The following is an 18,075-nucleotide window of genomic DNA, read 5'->3' on the forward strand; positions in this document are numbered from 1 at the left end:
TTTTTTGCTCCACTTCTCAAATCAACAGAGCCGAACAACTGTGGGAATTGTCTTTTCTTGTTTGTTTGTTTTATGTTCTTCATAAAACGTGCTGCCCTGCGGATGAGGGACTCGCCAAAAAGGAGTGCAGTTTGCCTTCCTTGACCCCCATCTTCAGATGGAAGAAGATGAGTGTCTAATTGGCATGGGTGGGCGAGTCGGCCTCTTTGCAGTCATGTGTCCCCCGCTCTTCCTGTACAGTAGCGCATGGTGTGAGAAGGGGCAACGGGATAGAAAAGAGCTGATGAATTACAGAGAAGATGCAGGGAGGCAGCTTGAAGCAAGAGGCAGCAAGTGCCATCAGCACAAATTGCCGTTACCCTTCATAAACAGAGCATTATGGTGATAATCCTGACAATTTAATTCAGTGCAAGGGCGAAAGACAGCATGTGTTGGACTGTTACTGATCCTGTTAAGCACTGGTAATTTTTGTTTCTTTACCCGAAGTCCTCGTAGCTTTTGACTCAGACTGCACAAGTTCCTGGAGTTTGCATTTTTTTCTTCTTTGCTTAATTTTTTAATCTTTGGGGTTTGTGAATTTCTTTTTTAATTTGTTTTTTTCTTTTTTTAAACAAAATTCCTGCTGGGTTTATTGAAATGTAAATACTTCATAAAATATGTATTTCTGAGAAGACAAAGCATGAGATGGGTCCCCACAGCTTTCAGCTGGTGTAAATGAGACATGCCGTGCTGCTTTGCAGTAGATGAGGATCTGACCCAGAGTTTTTCTTAAGCCCCTCCACCCACCCCAGCATGCATGGGAGTAAGTCCAGAAATGTTGAGAGTCGGAAGTAATGAGAGAAGACGTGGCTTTGTTCCTGGATGAAAATCCACTTCGGAATCAGGGATGACTGCCTTTGAAATTGGAAATCGCTCGCAATTAATTTTCACCGGTACCTGAAGCCTCTCCTTGGCTTCCACTGTGGAAAAGCAGCATTAGCCTTTGCCAAAACGATCTCACTTTGGCTCTGCTGAGATCAGTAATTCCCGATGGGGCTCAAGAAAGCTGCATGCATCTCTCTGCAACTTTCCTTTCAGTCTTGTGTGGCTTGAAGTTGTGGTTCCTCTGCCTAACTGTAGCTGCGTGCGTGCACATGCACACTCATGTTTACATTTCCTCTTTCTTTCTTTCTTCTCTATTTTAAAGGTTAGACTCCAAAATGTTCTGTCTCAGCTCTCAGCGTAACTAACAGATTTTCCTTCAAAGGAAAGAGGCGAGAAGCAGAAGAAAGTCAGCGAGGTTCACTTCGTTTTTTGTTCCCTTATGTCTCTTTTACCTCCTTCAACTGCAATCTAGCAGCGCCTGCCTCGACAGCTATCAGATAATTTCTTTATCTCCTAACGGCGGCCTAACTAATTTATAAAGGGAAGCGCCTCGCCGTGAAGGCACGAGTCATTTCTCTCCCTTCTGGAGGGCTGTGCTCGCCCCCCTCGCGCGGCGCTCCCCGCTGTGAACCCGGCTCACAGAGCTGTTAGGCTGCGAGCTGGCGGCGCGCCAGGCGAGGGGAGGATCGGAGAGGGGGTGACATCCCACACAAATCAATGTCAAAGGTTTGACGTTTTCATTCATGGCGGTGTCAAAGCAGCCTTTGGGGTTGGGGGGGTGATGGGGGATGCTTTTCTCTTGCTTAAGCGATTGCCATTTATGTTTTAATTTGCTGTTATACTCTTCAAAACCAAACAGAGAAACCCTCAGTTGTCTTTTTATGCTCCATTTCCCTTTCTCCCCCATCATTCCCCCGCCTTTCTCCGCATCCTCTGCAGAGGAATCTGCTACATCATGAGTCTCAGCTGCTTGTCTCCCATATAGGATATCTTGGGGCTACCCTGTACCTTCCAGGCTGGATGGCTGTTTCTCTGGACCACCTTTTTCCCTTTCTTTGTATTGTGGTGGTGAGCTGACTGAGGCTGAAAGGCAGATTGCAAAAGTAAAAGGTATTTGTCACTTTAACTGGGAAGGACTGGGGAACAGGCAAGGATTGTGGTATCCTGTTACACAGCATGGCGACGATTCATCCATTCTTCCTAGCCAGGTGTTTAGAGATCTTTGAGTGAAAGAAAGGGAATATCCTTGTTGTTAGTATGTCTTTCCGTAATTTACAAATCAAAGAGTATCAGCAATGCTTCCTTTTGGAAACCGCATACATCTTTCTATTCATCTGACATTCAGGAGTCTCAGAGAACTGGTGGACCCCCAAGATTTCTCTCTTCTTTAGACTGATGTAACCCAAAATGAAATCCTTGGCTTCCATGCAGTATTTATGATCTATTCTGGTATAAAAAGGAAAAGAATCTGTTTTCTAGAGATGACCTTTGCCCACTGCTGAAAATTTGGGCCCAGAAACTTCAGCTTTTATCATCTGGGTAATTCCCTTGGAAATGGGACCCAGTTTGGATGCAGCTGTAATATTAATGGCCTGGAGCTGCACAGCTGTTCCTGTATTATCACCTGGTGTACGTGTGCCCCACAGGACAGTGTTAAAGAGGATGAAGAATTTCTCGTCTCCTGTAAATGCACCTCTAAGTAGGACCACGCACTTTAAAATGAAGCAGGTTTGTAAGCGTTTCCAGTATCTGGGCCATAAGAGTACCCAGCAGTGTCTTGCAAGCAGGACTGGAGAATAAATCATCTGGTTGGCTCTTCAGGAGGAATGTGAGTCGACAGAATGAAAATAAATGCCCAGTGTGAAGCCTGGCTAGGACAGCTGACTGAGTCTCCTGTATTTAAAAAAGATGCTGTAGGGTCCCTACTGCGCTGGGCTTTGGCTTTGCACTTCAAATGAGAGGGAAGGTGAGTTCTAAGAATAGGGAAGGAAATCAAACAGTGTATTTGGTGTCAGAGGTGGCTTTTGAAGGTATAAATGAGTTGGAGGGGGTGTGTGTCCATCAGGAAGACCCAGGCGATGTAGCAAGAAGTTGGAATCGTGTAAGATCTTGTGGGAAAGAATAATAACGTGACCAGAGGGAAGGAAGCTTCAGAAGAGTTGGCTTGGTAGGAAATGTTCCTTGGGATCCTGTTTTTACCCTCTGAGCTTGAGTCCCTATGACAGGAATGAGCTCTGTCTTTACACAGCTTTAGGTTTAGGAGCATGGTCGCTAGCACGGATGGAAACAAATGTGTGTAAACATCAAAGCATTTTGTTCCTTTGAGGACAGAGCACTGTCTCTGATTCCAGGGAATCTGGAAGGTAAACTGGGGGAGACAAGATGTAAGAGAACTGCTCCCTTTCCATGGCATCTAATGTACGATAAAATGTTTGACATGCTCTGGGTTCAAAGTGGAGGTTACAGATCTTACTGTTACAAAGTAAATCTGCAAGAAGCGTTTAATGTTCTGAGCTGCTTCAACTCTGGTTTGAGTTTCTCTTAGTGGAAAATGTAATCAGATGGTTCCCACTTGGTGCTTCTCAGTTCAAGAAAAGAACTATCATTAAAACAATGAAAATACAATTCAAGACCTAATTTTTTTCTTGAATTGTTTACTCTGGTTAAGAACCAAGGAGACTCCCAGAGAACTGAAAGTCCACCCTCAGTTATGATGCTCTGTTAGAATTGGAGTGTGTGTTGATGACTTGTAAGAGCAGCAAGATTGTGGGTAAAATTGTGTCCCTTCCAGTGACAGCACCAGTTTAGCTAGGGCCAAGATTTTATGATAGTTACTCTTTTAGGGTTTCTGAGTAAGTGTCTGGAGCAAGACCTCATGTATTCCAGGGATAAATTCTCAAGTTGAACATGTGAATCTCAATCTTTTTGCTCTCCATTGTCAGCCTGTGGTTCATCATGTGCTATATCTGAAAAGCTGGAGAAAGGGTAATTTTTTTGTCTTTGTTGCTTCAGTGTTTCAGAGATAAAGATGGAGAAAGTATTATCCAGCCTGATGAAAGACGATCGCTTCAAGTTGCACAGACCAAGAAGAAAGGTGAGTTATTCTGCTGATTTGGAATTGCTCCAGTTTTCATTTACCAGTTAAACATCATGAGTATTCTTCCCTTAGCTTGTCTTTACCATACGAGGGTTGGCATATCCATGATGTTGGGCAATGCAAATAATTATACACCTGCCTTATATCACAACTGTCCAATCATTAAACTGTTGTCCCCAAAAAGCATTGTTTTTAACCCTTCAGCAAGTATTTTTGTAACAGACAATAAAAGTTTCTGGCTGCAAAAGCTTAGGGTATTTTCCCCATTGTGTTTCTGTTCTTGGATTTTTGGCACTAAAGTACTGCTGGAGATCACAAATGACACAAAACTTCTCTTAAGAAATGAGATTTGGTGGTGTGTCACATATGGGTTTTTATTATCTATATTTACTTGGAGCCTAAACTTAAGTGCACTGGGTTGACAGGCATCTTTTTATTGACTTCAGCAAGGTTTGGGTCTGCCTTCAAGTTGCTAATTCACAGAATTCAGTCATTTGCAATTGACATCTCAGGCGTTCCTGCATTCTGGCAAATTAAATCCTCCAAGAACCCGCATTTTGAATGGAAGTCAAGAATGTGTCAAGCATGATGCAGCATGCTCTTTTTTCTCTTGTTGCTGTTTTGCCTGCTCGTTCTTTCTGTTACACCATGTATGAGCCTTCTTGTTTCCTGCAGATGACTGTTACGAGCTGTGGTGTTCTGGGTAAACATGCTTTTGAAAGATGTTCAGTTTTCCTACACCCTGTATTTCACAGAAAGCCAGATCTATAGGTCCTCTGAGATACAGCTCTGTTTAAAGCTCTTTCCCATCACTGCATGTTTTTTCCCTAAAAGCAGCCTGTAATGCCTGTATTTCGAATGTCTGGATCAGGCCTATGATATGACCTCTTAACTCATTGAACAAATGTGTCAAAGTTTAGTTCTGCTTTGTTAATTCAAAAATTATTTGAAGTAGTTCTGTGTAGAAATACTTCCCTTTGCTCCCAAATGTGCTTATAGGCAGGTAACTTTGGGCTTCTTTTGGACAGTTTTTCCACAGATACATTTATGCAGAAATTGCACTTTAAATCTGTTGCTGACGTGGGACAGAATATTATTTGTTCTGGGCTTGAGAACAAATGCTATTTCTTAGAAACTGAGCAAAAAAAGCGAGCATGTTTTTTTCTAGGAAATTACAATCTGGTTTTTGAAAAGTGGCAAGAGAAAAAGCCTGCTGAATGTCAGAGCCCAGTACATGCAGAGGTTCAAAATTGTTGAATCATTGCAGAAATACTCACCGAAACATCTCAGTGCCTTTATGTTCCTTGTTCCAAAGGAACAGCAATAAAAAGCTAACAAGTCTTTTTACTCTCAGGACTCATCAAATAGGTATTTCTCCCATGCTTTTAAATTGTAAAATACTCTTGACATCTAAGCACAGAATATTCTAAATACTCATCTTTTGTCTTTCTCCCTTTAATTCACAAAAATATCAAACCAAACCGTGTTTGAAAGCAGGAGTTGCTCTGGTTTATGCTCAGCAGTGCTGCCTGGGCATGTGCTGCCATGCCAGGTACATGAGTGCACATACAGAAGGAGCTGGTTCCTTTCACTGGCAGTCAAAGGTGGGGTTGAATTCCTCTCTTCCCTCTGCCATCAAAGGGAATGGGATTTTGCTGTTGACTGCACTGGAGCTGAGATATATCCACCCTGGGTTTAGGGTGGTCTGACTCTGCTTCAGGTATTTACAAAACCAGAATAACCTATTTTTGTGTGGCTCAGACTCTGAAAGGTTCGGTACTGAGAAACAGAGTTTCTCTTTATGGAAAAGAAAAAAAAGTGTATCATTTAATGGGGATGAAATTACAGTAGTTCTGTCAAGATCAAATGGGCTTCTTCAGGAATTACTTGAAAAAATGTATTAAATGCAGTCAAAGCTTCATTCTGTTTGTTAGCTTTGTATTTTATCACTGTCAGAGGCTCCGTGAGTGGTCAGTAGTGCTTTCTCAGAAGCTGCAGGGGCACGTTTCCAAGTTTTCAGGAGGGTTAATCTCTCTTAAATTCTGTACATTTGCTGTAAAGACAGTGCAGTGAGCTGGGAATGCAGTGGGACTTTGCACAGGACAGAGAGTGATTGAGGACTTGCTATGAGGAGCTGAACCTGATCTGTTTGTGATGTTGCCATTCGAGAGAGCGTTAGCTTTGCTTATCAGCTCTCCATGCATTGAGTCATGTATATATTATAGTCATGCACACAGGAACCTCATTATAATGCTCCTCGGTTCTCATTGCCTCAACTAAAGTCCATTAAAAGTACCACATTGGAACGTGTATATTTTGGACTTCTGTGTGCAGCCAGGGAGCAAGCTGAAGTGCCTGTAAAATGTATATTTTATATTTAGGTGTATAAAATATATATGTGGCTATGTCTGGGTGTGTGAATGTTCACCTGCCTACAAAGAGAATAAATTTGATCTTTCAACTTTTATGGAGGGGGCAGGGGGACTTGGTGAGTTCTAGGGAAGGTGTGCAGAGGTTAGTAAAAAGTTGTTATTAAAACAAAATCCTTCATTTTGTTTTGAAGGATAATGGAAGCAGGAGATGTTACAGCCTGGCATTTTGGTGCTTTTTTCCCCATCCCTTTTTTTTTTTTTTTTTTTACTGTTTTAAAAAAAGAACTTTTCTGCCTTAGTCTAGCTGTATTATATTTCAGTTCTTTCTCCCATTAACATACTCTCTTAATGAAATCAGAAGCTTTCAGTACTTGTCCCAACTTCTCAAACCTAAAAGCTGCAGTCTTTATAATAAGAAGTTTCCTTCTTCTGAAAGAAGTTAAGTGTCTTTTCCTGGTGCAGTTGGCATTTGGGGGAGTCCCTCTGATGTCTTGAACCAGTTAAATAACTTTGCATCCAGGTCCATTTCTTCTTTCAGCTTACAGATACTGTTATTGACCGCAGTTTTATTGTACCGGTGGTTAGGGATCTGCCACAACAGGCTTTTAAGCAAACACAAGGTAGAAAAAGTTCTCCTATGCCACTATTTCTCCATAATGGCAATAACGCTTCTTACTTAACAGATGCAACAAATTCATCTAGATGGCGAGTAGATCACACAGACCTCTGGGGTAGGCTTTTATCTTTTGGGTCTTGGAGAAATGTGTAAGGTCTCAAATTAGTTGTCCTGTTCATCCAGACCAGGATACGAGTAGGATTAAAGCTTGCCTGTGTGAGCAAAGCATACAGGATGGCTTCCAGTGCACTTCCAGTGGCACTGTTTTATTTGATCTGCCCAGACATGGTGGCAGGTTGTATTTTCCCAGTTTGGCTCCACGTCAGTTTTAGATTTAGACTTATGGTTTTTTATTATTATTGGCTCGTTTTTTATTTTCTTAGATGAACCTCCCTGGAAGGCAGGAATCAAACACGGGGGGTTCGTGCCCATTAGGGGGCAATTTTAAAATGAGATCTGTCTCAAGGGGCTGAAGGGGGATAAAAGACAAGGGGGAGATGGGAGGAGGGAGGGGAGAAGCTGTTTTCCGAGTACATTATGTTTCCTGCCGTTTGCTTTTTTTTCATTTATTTCTCTTGGACTGACCTCACACTTTGGAAATTATGCACCTAGTTTTTTATCCCTCATTTTTGTCTGACTTCTTTTTTTTCTCCCCCCAGCACCAGGAAGAAGAGATGCCTCATTTTGAAACCTAAAGGGGGGAATAAGAAAAGTCCTTTGTAATATATTGCCATATTATCACTAAATCCCCTGACAGTTGTGACACAGAAGCAAGTCACCTGTCACTTAAGCTTGAGGTCTCTTTAATTTTCTCCTGGAATTCGCACCAGGCTGTCTTTAATTTGAGGCCTTTATTGGAATTCTGAAACCTTTCTACCTCCCCGGTGCTCAGATCTATTCTGAGTGCTGTTACAGAATGTATACAATAACCAACAGAGGGATTCAGAGGGGGCTGAAGCACTGTTTATTTAACACTCTGGAGGGATTTTCGTGCTTATTCGGTCCTGGCTACCCGGCTTTCAATATCGCTTTGACAACCGTTATGCCCTTCTCATTAATTTTAAACAGTTAAAACACAGGAAAAAGAGAAAAAGTTTTCATTATTAAAGTGCTTTACTTTTTAATAACAGAGGATTCTGTCCACCGGGGGAAAGGGCAAACCTCACTAATTTCACATTCATATTAAAAAACGCTGGGAAGGTGACACTTTGTGCTGCCAGGAGGCTTAACAAAAGAAAAGTGATGGGGGCTAGGAGGAGCAGGCAGGGCGAGAAAGTTTTATGTTTCACATCAATGGAAACTTCTTAGTCACAAGAGCGAGTGTCCACCTTGGGAGGCAGCACCACTTCTAGTTTATTAAACCTTTACAGAGGCCCCTCGGCTGGAGACTGTCTCAACTGATTAATAAGCACACATGAAGTCAAACTAAAAGGTGTCTGTGAAACAAGCTGTGTGGTGAGTCTTTCTCAAGTGGATTGGGAGACAGATAGCAGAGGCCAGGAACTTGGGAAACTCTTAATGTAGCCTTAATGTACCCACCATTGTCTTTGGAGATGCTGAGGGACAGTTAGTCCAGGTAGTGAGTGAGCAGCAACTCTAGTGCCTATGTGTGTTTGCTTCTTTGAACCCAGTGGTGGAAGCTGTGAGATCTTGAGTTCAAAGGAGGGCACTGTGCAGGAGGTTTTAGGCTACATTTGAGGTCTGTCTCTGGGCAGGTTTGCTGTTTGGCTATAGAGTGGTAGATCTGGGTCACCAAACATTTTGTGTAGGGTGCCAGCATCATTACCTGGCTTCCAGGATTGCTGAGGTTCGCAGTGTCAGTGTGATACAGTTCTCCTGGGCTAGCAGCAGTGCAGAGGTGAGCTCACAGCTGTGAGGGAAGGAGGGGTTTGCAGCATTAGCATGCAAATCTGCCAGGAAGGAACAACAGGATTGTTGCCTTGGCACAGGCCTAGTACAGAAGTGTGGGAGGTGGATGTTTTCACTCAGCCCTGGTCAGGAGAGGGGATTGACCAGTATCAAGTTGCTGCCTTGGACCCTGCACTGTTAGTCCTGGATGCTGGTTTGTGTCTGAGTAGCTTTTGAGAACTGTGGCCATTTCTTGGGGAAGGTTCACATCCATGGATGCTTGGCTTTGCACTTTGCTGTCAGCCTCCCATCAAAAATTCCCCTGTTCCTTGTCCACGTTTCCTTTCTCTGCCTGGGTAATTGAGAGAAAGAGATACAGCCTCTTCTCTCCTCCCAGTAACAGCTTGTTCCCAGGAACGTTTGTTTTCCATTTCCTGAACTGCATCCTGAAGTCTGAGCCTGGCAAAGCTTGAGCACGTGCAAAATTGCCCTTTTGGTTTGAGGAAGCTTATTCTGTCCTGCCACTGGTGCAAGGGGCGTCTCTTACTCTAGAAGAACCACCTGATGGCAGTTACAGTGAAGTATGACTTGTTGACAGTGAGAAAACTTCATGTGGGCATTGATAGTGAGCAGTTCATACTATGGCTTTGTTCACAGGTACGGAATTTGGTCCATTCTCTGGAGCCTGAGGGTGAACATAGATCTTCTGCACAAGGAGCAACTTGCAACATCAGTCTGAAACTGTTAATTTAGAGTCTGGGGGGAGTTATTCCACCTAACTGCAAGGGAAACTAGCAGTGGTATCTGGCCTGTTGAATCGGGGAGGGGGTGGAAGTGGGGGAAGAAGATACACGATAGATGTTAGAAAACACAAAATTAAAACTGATTTGCTCTTCTCTCCGCACAGGCTGCTTTGACTTTAACATCTTTATCTTTTTTTTTTCCTCTAGTAATATTGAGAGGATTACCTTTGTTGGCCCCTCGGTGGTTACTGTGTGATTTTACTGTTATTAAATCTATTGTAAACTGCTTCATTATTCCCGACTCAAATTCTCTCTTTCCTCTAATCCTCCCACCGCCCTTGCAGCAATCCTGTGGCACGGACCCTCAGGAAGTCCGGGAGCGGGCCACGGTCTTGCAGACTAAATTTGAAGACCACGTTCACTCCAGCGAGGGGACTGTCCGGTGGGCAAAGAAAGGTCAGTGTGTTTCTGTTCAGCTTAATCCAGAAGGGCTTACAAAAGCCCCCAAGGTTTTCTTCTGGGGGGAGAGCTTCGGGGGAAAGGCCTGAAAGAAACATTTTGGGGCCATTGGGCTCTGGGGGGGCTTGAGATGAGCCCAGAAGGCTTTGTGATGATATTAAATGTCAATTTCTTGCATTCCCATTTTATGTGCAAATGAGGTTTAAACTTGGCTTTCGATAGGATTCACATCCACGGGCTCTGACCCGACTGCATGAGCGAATAGATTGTGTTATGCTGGGGAGGTCATGGGTGACTTGCTTAAGCACATCCTGGTCCAACACTCCTTAGATGCTTTCGGTTTACACCAGGGATGAATTTGAAGCCTGTAAGACAGGATGCCTTGGGAGCAGCTCTTAACAGGCAAGGATCTCAAACTAAAGGTTGTTATGCGGAATGGGAGAAAAATGAGAGAATGGGGAACAACTCAGAAAGAAAGGAGAAAAACGGGGATGGATTTAATAACTGCAGCCAGGTGCAAATCTGGGGTTCTGGGATTTGATTTCTCATCTTTGCCAAGCACTTGTCACTGAGCAGTACAAGGAACTTCTCTTCTGCTTCTCAATTTGGACAATCCAGAGGAAGGCAGATTTGGAGGAAAGATGACAAACTTGCTGGGAATGTTGTAGGAAAACAATCACTAAGCACTCTCCTGACAGGAGCCAAAAAAGTGGTGCAGCTTAAGCACCCCTCTTCTGTGTACTGTTCTGTTGCCCAGTAAGGCTGACCTGGGTGTAGTTAATGTTCCAGGTACATGAAGATCACATTGATCTGTGTCAAATCCTGCTGTCTGTGCTTGTATACAACTCCTGTTAGGTTTGGATGAGAGGGGGCCTATTGTGATGAATTTTAATGGTCTACATCATTTTTGCTTACCTGCTGTATGTGCGTGCGCACAAGTGTCCCATACGTGCTAAACTGCATAAATTGCATACTGAGGGGTCCAAAACCACATGGGGAAGTTGGCCTTTGAGATGTGCACTGTCATCATAGAAACTGGTTAAGGGAAGGCTGTTCTCAAGATAGAAGTGAAGGTAAACATTAAAATTGTTTGGCATTCTGAGAAGTGATGGTTCAAGAGGTCAAACGTGCTGTTTTTTTTCTGCATGTTGTACTAACTTGTTAGGTGATGACACAGCAGAAAGACTAATGCTCATTCTACCTGCTTACCCCAAACTGTTCTGCATGCTTTTAATGGTGCATGGTTGTACTGATATACTTGAAATCCTACTGTTTCACTTTGCTCTACCCCCTGCCACTACATGTCACTGTAGTGATTCTTGCACACACACACACACACACACACACACTCACACTCCAATAGTTGCAGAGCTGTTTTTTTTTTCCTCAGAGCTTTGTAGTACCTTTCTCCTACAGTGAAAGTGTTAAAAGCGGCAACACAAGTGGCTTGCACCCATTTTCAGGTTGTGTTGTGCTACTTGAATGGTGTAATTACTTTTACAGCTGCACTTTTAAGTCCTCAGTCTCAAAGCATGTGACTAATATGATCATAATCCTTGATTCTGCATGGATGAGCTTCTTGTTGCTCCCCTGGGATTCCTTATACCCCATGCAAACTTCTAACTTAAACTGGCTGGTGTAGAACAGCCAAATGGCTCTGCTTACCCTTGGAAAACCTCTGTGGTTTCTCTGTACAGTGTATGTCACTGTGCACACACATCCACACACACACTTGTTGCTCATCTCAGCACTAAGACTTCTTTAGCCATGGACAAGAAGTGCAGAAAATAGATCAGGAAATGCTGAAATGTTGTGCATCCCATTTATCTCGTACAGGAGCACTCCACCTCTTTTTCCTACTCTTCTATCTACATATGCAAATTTTCCACTGCTGAGTGGCTTCCATAAGCCCCCTCTTCCTCCCCTCAGCGCCAGGCATCATGAATAATTAACATGGCAGCTGGCTTTTGCTTTCATGGCAGACAATCAATTGGAAGCTGTGCCAGAGATGCATTTGTTTCTCTCTCTTTTTCTCTTTTTCCCTGTTTTCTGACCTAGTCAATGTTAATAAGCAGTGTTTTCACTGCAGCCTGCTTTCAAAAGGCGAGTGGCTCCCTGCCCGCTCACCTCTTCTGCCTCTTGGCCCCCTATTTTCCAAACTCAAATCAAATGGTTCACTGAAGGTGCTGCCCTTCAAACTTGATTGACGATCAGCAGTGAGATGGGTGGGAGGAGGGGTATGGCTGGGCCTTGCTACCTGAAGGACAAATCTCATGAAGCACGGAGCCCCTTTTGGGAAAGAGAGGACTATTTGAGGAGTTGCATGGTGATAGGTACTCCATTTTGGAGTCAAGGGACAGGTAGAGCTCGGGGGACTCTGATCCTTCATGCCACTGGGGTTACAGTAAGTGATAGGACAAGGGGGAATGGTTTTAAATGGGAAGATGGTAGATTTAGATTAGATATTAGAAGTTCTTCACTATGAGGGTAGTGAGACACTAGAACAGGCTGTCCAGAGGAGCTGTGGATGCCCCATCATTCAGTGTTCAAGGCCAGGTTGGATGAGGCTTGGAGCAACTTGTTCTAGTGGAAGGTGGCAGGGAGGTTGGAAGTGGATGAGCTTTAAGGTCCTTTCTAACCCAAACCATTCTGTGATTCTGTGAAACCCTGTTTGTCTCCTCCATGTTTCCCCATTTTATAGCCACTAGTTGAGTATTCTGCCTCATTTTTTCTGGTCTCAGCCCCTGTGTCTTTACAGGGGCAGCAGAGTTACAGGAGCCCACGACTATGGCACGATGCTTGAATCCACAGCAGTTTTGGTGCGTGCTTCCTCCCTGTTCCCACATGCCTTGTGCACTGGCAAAATGCCTCCACCAATTTATCCAGCTGTGTGGCTGAGGCTGCACTCCGGGGCCAGCACTGGGAACTGGCTGCCAGCTGAGAGCATGGTGACAGGTTATGTCACCTGTCTCACTTTCATATCTCGTTCCCCTCGTGTCCCCTGTTTAAAACAGCGTCACTCCAACCTATCTAACCTCCATCAGATGTAGTGTGCTTTTTTTTTAATTTCCACACTTAGATTTTTTTATAGGAAAGTGGGGATGCATGGGTGGAAAGGACCAACCTAAATCCACTCACATGCGTGCAAGTCTGAATCCCACTACAGGCCAGTATACATTGCCTTAGACTTATATTGGCGTGGCAAAACCCGTAACAGCTCAGACAGTTTGCTCCTGTGGCATTGAGATGAGGTACCCTTTATGTGAGTTATGGTGTGACCAGCACTGTTTCCAGTCTTTCTGAGTTCTTTTCATAAAGCTCTATCTCATTGATTATAAAATTATGACAGAATTTCAACTTTAAAAAAAAAAAAGCTAAAATTGCACATAAAAGCTGTAAAACATGACTCTGGCAAGACTGAGAGGGCTGAAGACCTAATAGTAAAGATTTAAAAAAGAATCACTCCCACAGAGATCTTCATTTGAATCTCATGGTGCTGTGGTGAACATTAGTAGCTCTGAGCTCCTCAGAGGTCAGACAGTTGCAGGAGCTGAGGTTTTGACCTGCAGGTATGGCAGGGTTGTTAGCTCAGCTTTGGGTTAGTGTCCTGCAGCTTGCTCTGGCTTTATGTGCTCTGACTCAGGACTGGATCTGACTGTTGTCTGTCAGGACTTTGGGAAGAGTGGGGCCTTTGACACTTTGATTCTCTAACTCTGATCAGGGGAGTTAGTACCAGCAGCCTTTCCTGCCCAAAGAACTGTGGAGGTGAGCTCAGCCTTCATAATAACAGGATCTTTAGTATCAACCATTTCGAATGCTGTGAGAAAGACAGCTATATTGGCTCCAACGGGACCAGAGTCAGAGCGGGAGCAAGTTCGTATTGTTTCTTTTGAAGAGTTACACCTTCTCATAGCAGGTGAATTGGACCAATAACTTTATGGGGGAAAAAAAGCAGCAGAATAGTTTTTGAGAGCATTTGAGCTGGTTTATAAGCCCTCAGAAGCATGACCTTTAGATTAGGCATGGAGATGAAGTATCTGGAATTTAGCATTCTCTTTTTGGGAAAACATGGGTCTCTTGCTGCTCAGATGCCTCTAAGAGTAACATTGTGAAATTGGGAAGAAGGTGCAAAAAACTCAATCTTTTCTTCTCATCGATTGGGAAAAGGAGTTCGCTTTACTCAGTAAACAGAGCTTTGATGGATTCCCTGGGTCCTTCCAGGAGCTGATCTGCTAAAATGACATTTTTATTACTGTTCATAAACTCCAATCTCTGGCTGCTGCCAAGAGATTAGACATAAGCTGTGGGCAAACTTGCTGGTCCAGTGGCTCAACAGGCAAGGGCAGGAGAGGTTAGAGTTTAGAGCTCACTGCTGTCAGGGGTTGAGAGAGAGAGAATGATGTAGGTGGTGGATGGAGTGAGGGCTGGGGGGGGGACGGGACACACAGGAGGTTTAGCAAGCAGAAAGGCAGGAGAGAATTGAAGGAAGGTATTTTCTGAGCTGTAGAGTTTCCCTACTAAAAGTCCCTCTGTTCCCCATAGCAGAGAGGACAGCCTGGGTGTAGTTAATGTTCTGGGTATGTGAAGAGCAGTGGTAGTGTTCATATTAGTGGATGATCGACTTTAGAGCAATGAGCCCTGAGGGAAGGGCATTACAGGAATATAAGGATGTGAATCAAAATTTGCATGCAATTCTATTACCTTTTTTTTCCTTTTGAGAAGGTGAGCTCTGTTCTCAGTGTGATGATGAGTCAGGAAATCCAGTTGGCTCTTGGATATTATAAGGGACTAGCTAGTAACTGGTGAAAAATGCACGGACTACTGGGACTGTAATATCAGAGGACCCTTCCTATGCCATCTCCATGCTTCTTTTTCCCTCTCTTCATCCCTATCTCTCCATTCCTTCTCTCCCCTTATCTGCTACCACTGATGTCAATGACTGTTCCTGTGAAATGTACTACAGACATCACCCTTCCTGGCAGAAGAGGCATCCTTGCAAGAGGCAAACCTAACGCAACTTAATGTAGCTTTCCAGTTCCTAACACTTCTCCACCACCTACCTTCTCCTTTCAGGATTGTATTGGTGCTATACAACCTTCACAGATTTTTAACATGCCAACTTTTTCTACCAGCTGCTGACCAGAAGGTGTCCCAAAGGACAAGACCAATGTCATTTCAGCTGGAACAGCTGAATCTTTAAGTATATATATGTATATATATATAAAAATGCAGTAGCAAACAGAATTCACTCTTTTTTTTTTTTTTTTTTTTCCCCTCCCCTCAGCACTGCAGTCTTTCCTTTGTGCCTATACCACCTATCCCAGGAACCTCAAGCACATCTTCCACATCAAATCTCTCCACCTGGGTCATTTGGCCAAGAGCTTTGGCCTGAGAGATGCACCCCAGAACCTGACTGCTTTTCCAGCTGCAGGCTCAAAGAAGAAAGCCAAACCAAGACCAAAAAGGTAGGCCAAATTGATGTTTCTGAGCTGAGGAACACCACATGACAGACTGTGGTGTGCTTTGCTCCTCAAGGTGATGGTGCTTGCTGCAGGAATCCTAGAGTGGTTTGAGTTGGAAGGGACCTTTCAAGACCATCTAATCCAATGCTGCTGCCATGGGCAGGTCATGTCTGACTGTTCCAGAGAGGCTAAATGACATTGACCCATTGATTTAGGTTGCATTGCTCTCTGAGCTGTTGCTTCATTCCTCTTTTTCTAATAGCTTTAGAGAGCCTAAAAATTACATTTATTAAACCAGCTTGGTTGAATATTTGAGTGGGAATTCAGATGCTTTTTTCTGAAGGAAGCTGCTAAGTGTGGAAGTGCACTTACACTGACTAGCCTGGGTTTTGCTGTAGCTTTTCTATTGTCTGATCACTTGAAAAATAACATCTCCTGTGAGTCTTATGAACAGGAACAGCCTAGTTTTTATTTATTTATACTTCACTGAAGAGCTACCTTGAAGGATGAGGAAGGGTACAGGCAATATTCCAGAGCAAAGAATGAGACTTCCCATGTATTGATTCTCTTTCTTGCACAGGTCATGGTAGCTAGAGCTCCAGCAGCAGTTCTGTTGTCAAGGCCAAGCACCTCCATAGTAGAAACTGCCAGATTTTTTTCCATTCATATGCCCCCTTCCAGTTGCATGGTCCTATGGAGAGCTATGATCTCTGGCTCAGGATCAGCTGCACAGCAACTCTTTGTCCTCATCCCTCTCTAGGGAAAGCCTCTCACAGATACAGTTGTGCTTATAAGTACTTGCTGTTGGTGTAGGGCATGTGATGATAAAAGCATCAAGGAAATAGCAGAAGAATTAGTATTTTCACTTCTCTAATATGAAGTTGACTGTCCTGCACATGATGAGCAAGGCTGTATAAGTGCTAATTTATCTCACAAGATGGTTTCTTCTTTCCTGGCCTTGACAAATACCACTGCATCAGAAGCAAAATGTGTGTTTTACTGTCTTTAAAGACCTTCTGTGGCCTCCAATGGCATTTTTTTATCACCTTTTCTTACACTAGACAGACAGTCTTTTGTAGCCTTTCTCCTGCACTTTCACCAAAGGTTTCCTGGCTGTCAGATTTGCAATGGGACAAATGTGTCCATTCTCTCTCACAGTGTTCAGCTGCAGCTTGGACTGCTTGTTCTTCTCCCTATGAAGACATTCGCTTAGTGCCTGAGAGAAAAGGGGAAGACTGCAGTGTATTTTATTTTGTTATTAATCGTATGAATGACTAGTTATGTAAGTACAAGCCCACATCAGAAGGCAGATCTGTTGGTAGAAATGATCCTCCTACGGACTTGGTCACTGCTGCCTGTGGATTTAAGTAGTTCTGCTGAAAGCATTTCTGCAAAATCCCATGGGATATCTCTAAGAAGAGTCTGTAGCAAACCTAGAGTTACAGCTCTGTCCTCTTTGGTGTGTGGACAGGGCTGTTTGGAGTACTCATTTCTTGTGTTAAGAATTTGAGGCTCCCTGATGCTTCTGGAGGAGCAGAGTCCTGAATCCTCTTCTCCACTTGAAATGGAGCTAAAGATGCTCGGTACATCTGATCCTAGTTACTTTGAGTTGGTTCCACAGGATGGATAATCCTCCCTTTTGAGATTATAACATTAAGGGCTTGCTACCTTCCCTAGCACAGTGGCAGGATACAAACCTCTGGCTTGGCAGGAGAATCACTGCAATAATTCAAAGGAGGAAAATCTTTTCTTTTATCAGTACCAGTTGTGACTCCTTACATGTAATTGTTACTGCAAACTCCATTAGCAACCATTAGCCATTAACACACTAATCCACATAATTGTTCCTGGGCTGGTGACATCTCTCGCACATGTACATATCTTGGGGGGGGGGGGAGGGAGAAGGAGAAGGGATTTTAAAATAAGAAGTTGGAGCCCACATTGTCCTGCTTTGAGAAGCCACCAGGGACAGGCCACTGATCTGCCTCCTGCTTCAGCTGACCCTCACCAGCAGATGGGCAACAGGATGGGAATGCCCCTGTGAGCAGGGGATTTAACAGAGCTTTATTTCAGGAAGAATAGCCTGATTAGCCGATAAAGAGCATGTAAGATGGTATGGGGTGGGCTTTGATGTCTTGCTGGCCCAGCAGGGTGTCAAGCTATGACTGACAGTAGCGTGTCATAGGATTACTTGGCCTGCAACAATGCCTCTCTCTGTTCCTATGATGTTGCTACTCTGTTAGAGCTACTTTTTCCCTTGTTAGGAACCTCTTTTAGACGGAGTTCCTCCTCCCCAAGTCTTCATCCTATTATAGTACAGACAAGCTCAATATACAGTAGGTAGTTTATGCACAGGACGTGTAGGGTTGGGGGATGTAGAGGTGTTAGAACAAATGGTCTGAAAGTGATTTGAAAGCTCATTTGCACGTGGATCAAATAATTGCAGCTCAGGGAAAGTGGGCAGACTTTGCACAGGTTCGTCACGGCTCAAGCACCAGATTTCCATTCCAGGAGCATCTGGAAAGTTAAGACCCTGCAGAAACAGCCGAAGTTGTGACGTGCAACAATTGTTCTTGCCTGTGAACCTTGTTTCTTATCAACTTTCTTTGTGTGT

The 18,075-nt window shown here is 43.8% G+C and overlaps 1 protein-coding gene and 1 long non-coding RNA gene across 3 annotated transcripts in view; both read left to right on the top strand.

Moving 5' to 3' along the window:
* Positions 1 to 18,075, top strand: part of DDX31 (DEAD-box helicase 31) — a 48,865-nt gene that overhangs the window by 22,577 nt on the left and 8,213 nt on the right. For both annotated transcript variants that reach the window (XM_062640959.1, XM_062640960.1), the window contains exons 17-19: positions 3,877 to 3,958; positions 9,885 to 9,996; positions 15,284 to 15,464. In XM_062640959.1, coding sequence (XP_062496943.1) covers positions 3,877 to 3,958; positions 9,885 to 9,996; positions 15,284 to 15,464 — 375 coding nt within the window. The remainder of the gene's footprint in view (positions 1 to 3,876; positions 3,959 to 9,884; positions 9,997 to 15,283; positions 15,465 to 18,075) is intronic.
* On the top strand, positions 3,965 to 9,634 carry LOC134175255 (uncharacterized). The gene is made up of 2 exons (XR_009968948.1): positions 3,965 to 7,064; positions 7,609 to 9,634. It is a non-coding gene; the product is annotated as an uncharacterized LOC134175255 (long non-coding RNA).

The sequence above is a fragment of the Pezoporus occidentalis genome, unplaced genomic scaffold (assembly GCF_034315485.1).
Source record: "Pezoporus occidentalis ecotype Australia unplaced genomic scaffold, CSIRO_AGI_Poc_V1 ctg68, whole genome shotgun sequence".
Classification (NCBI taxonomy): Eukaryota; Metazoa; Chordata; class Aves; order Psittaciformes; family Psittacidae; genus Pezoporus; species Pezoporus occidentalis.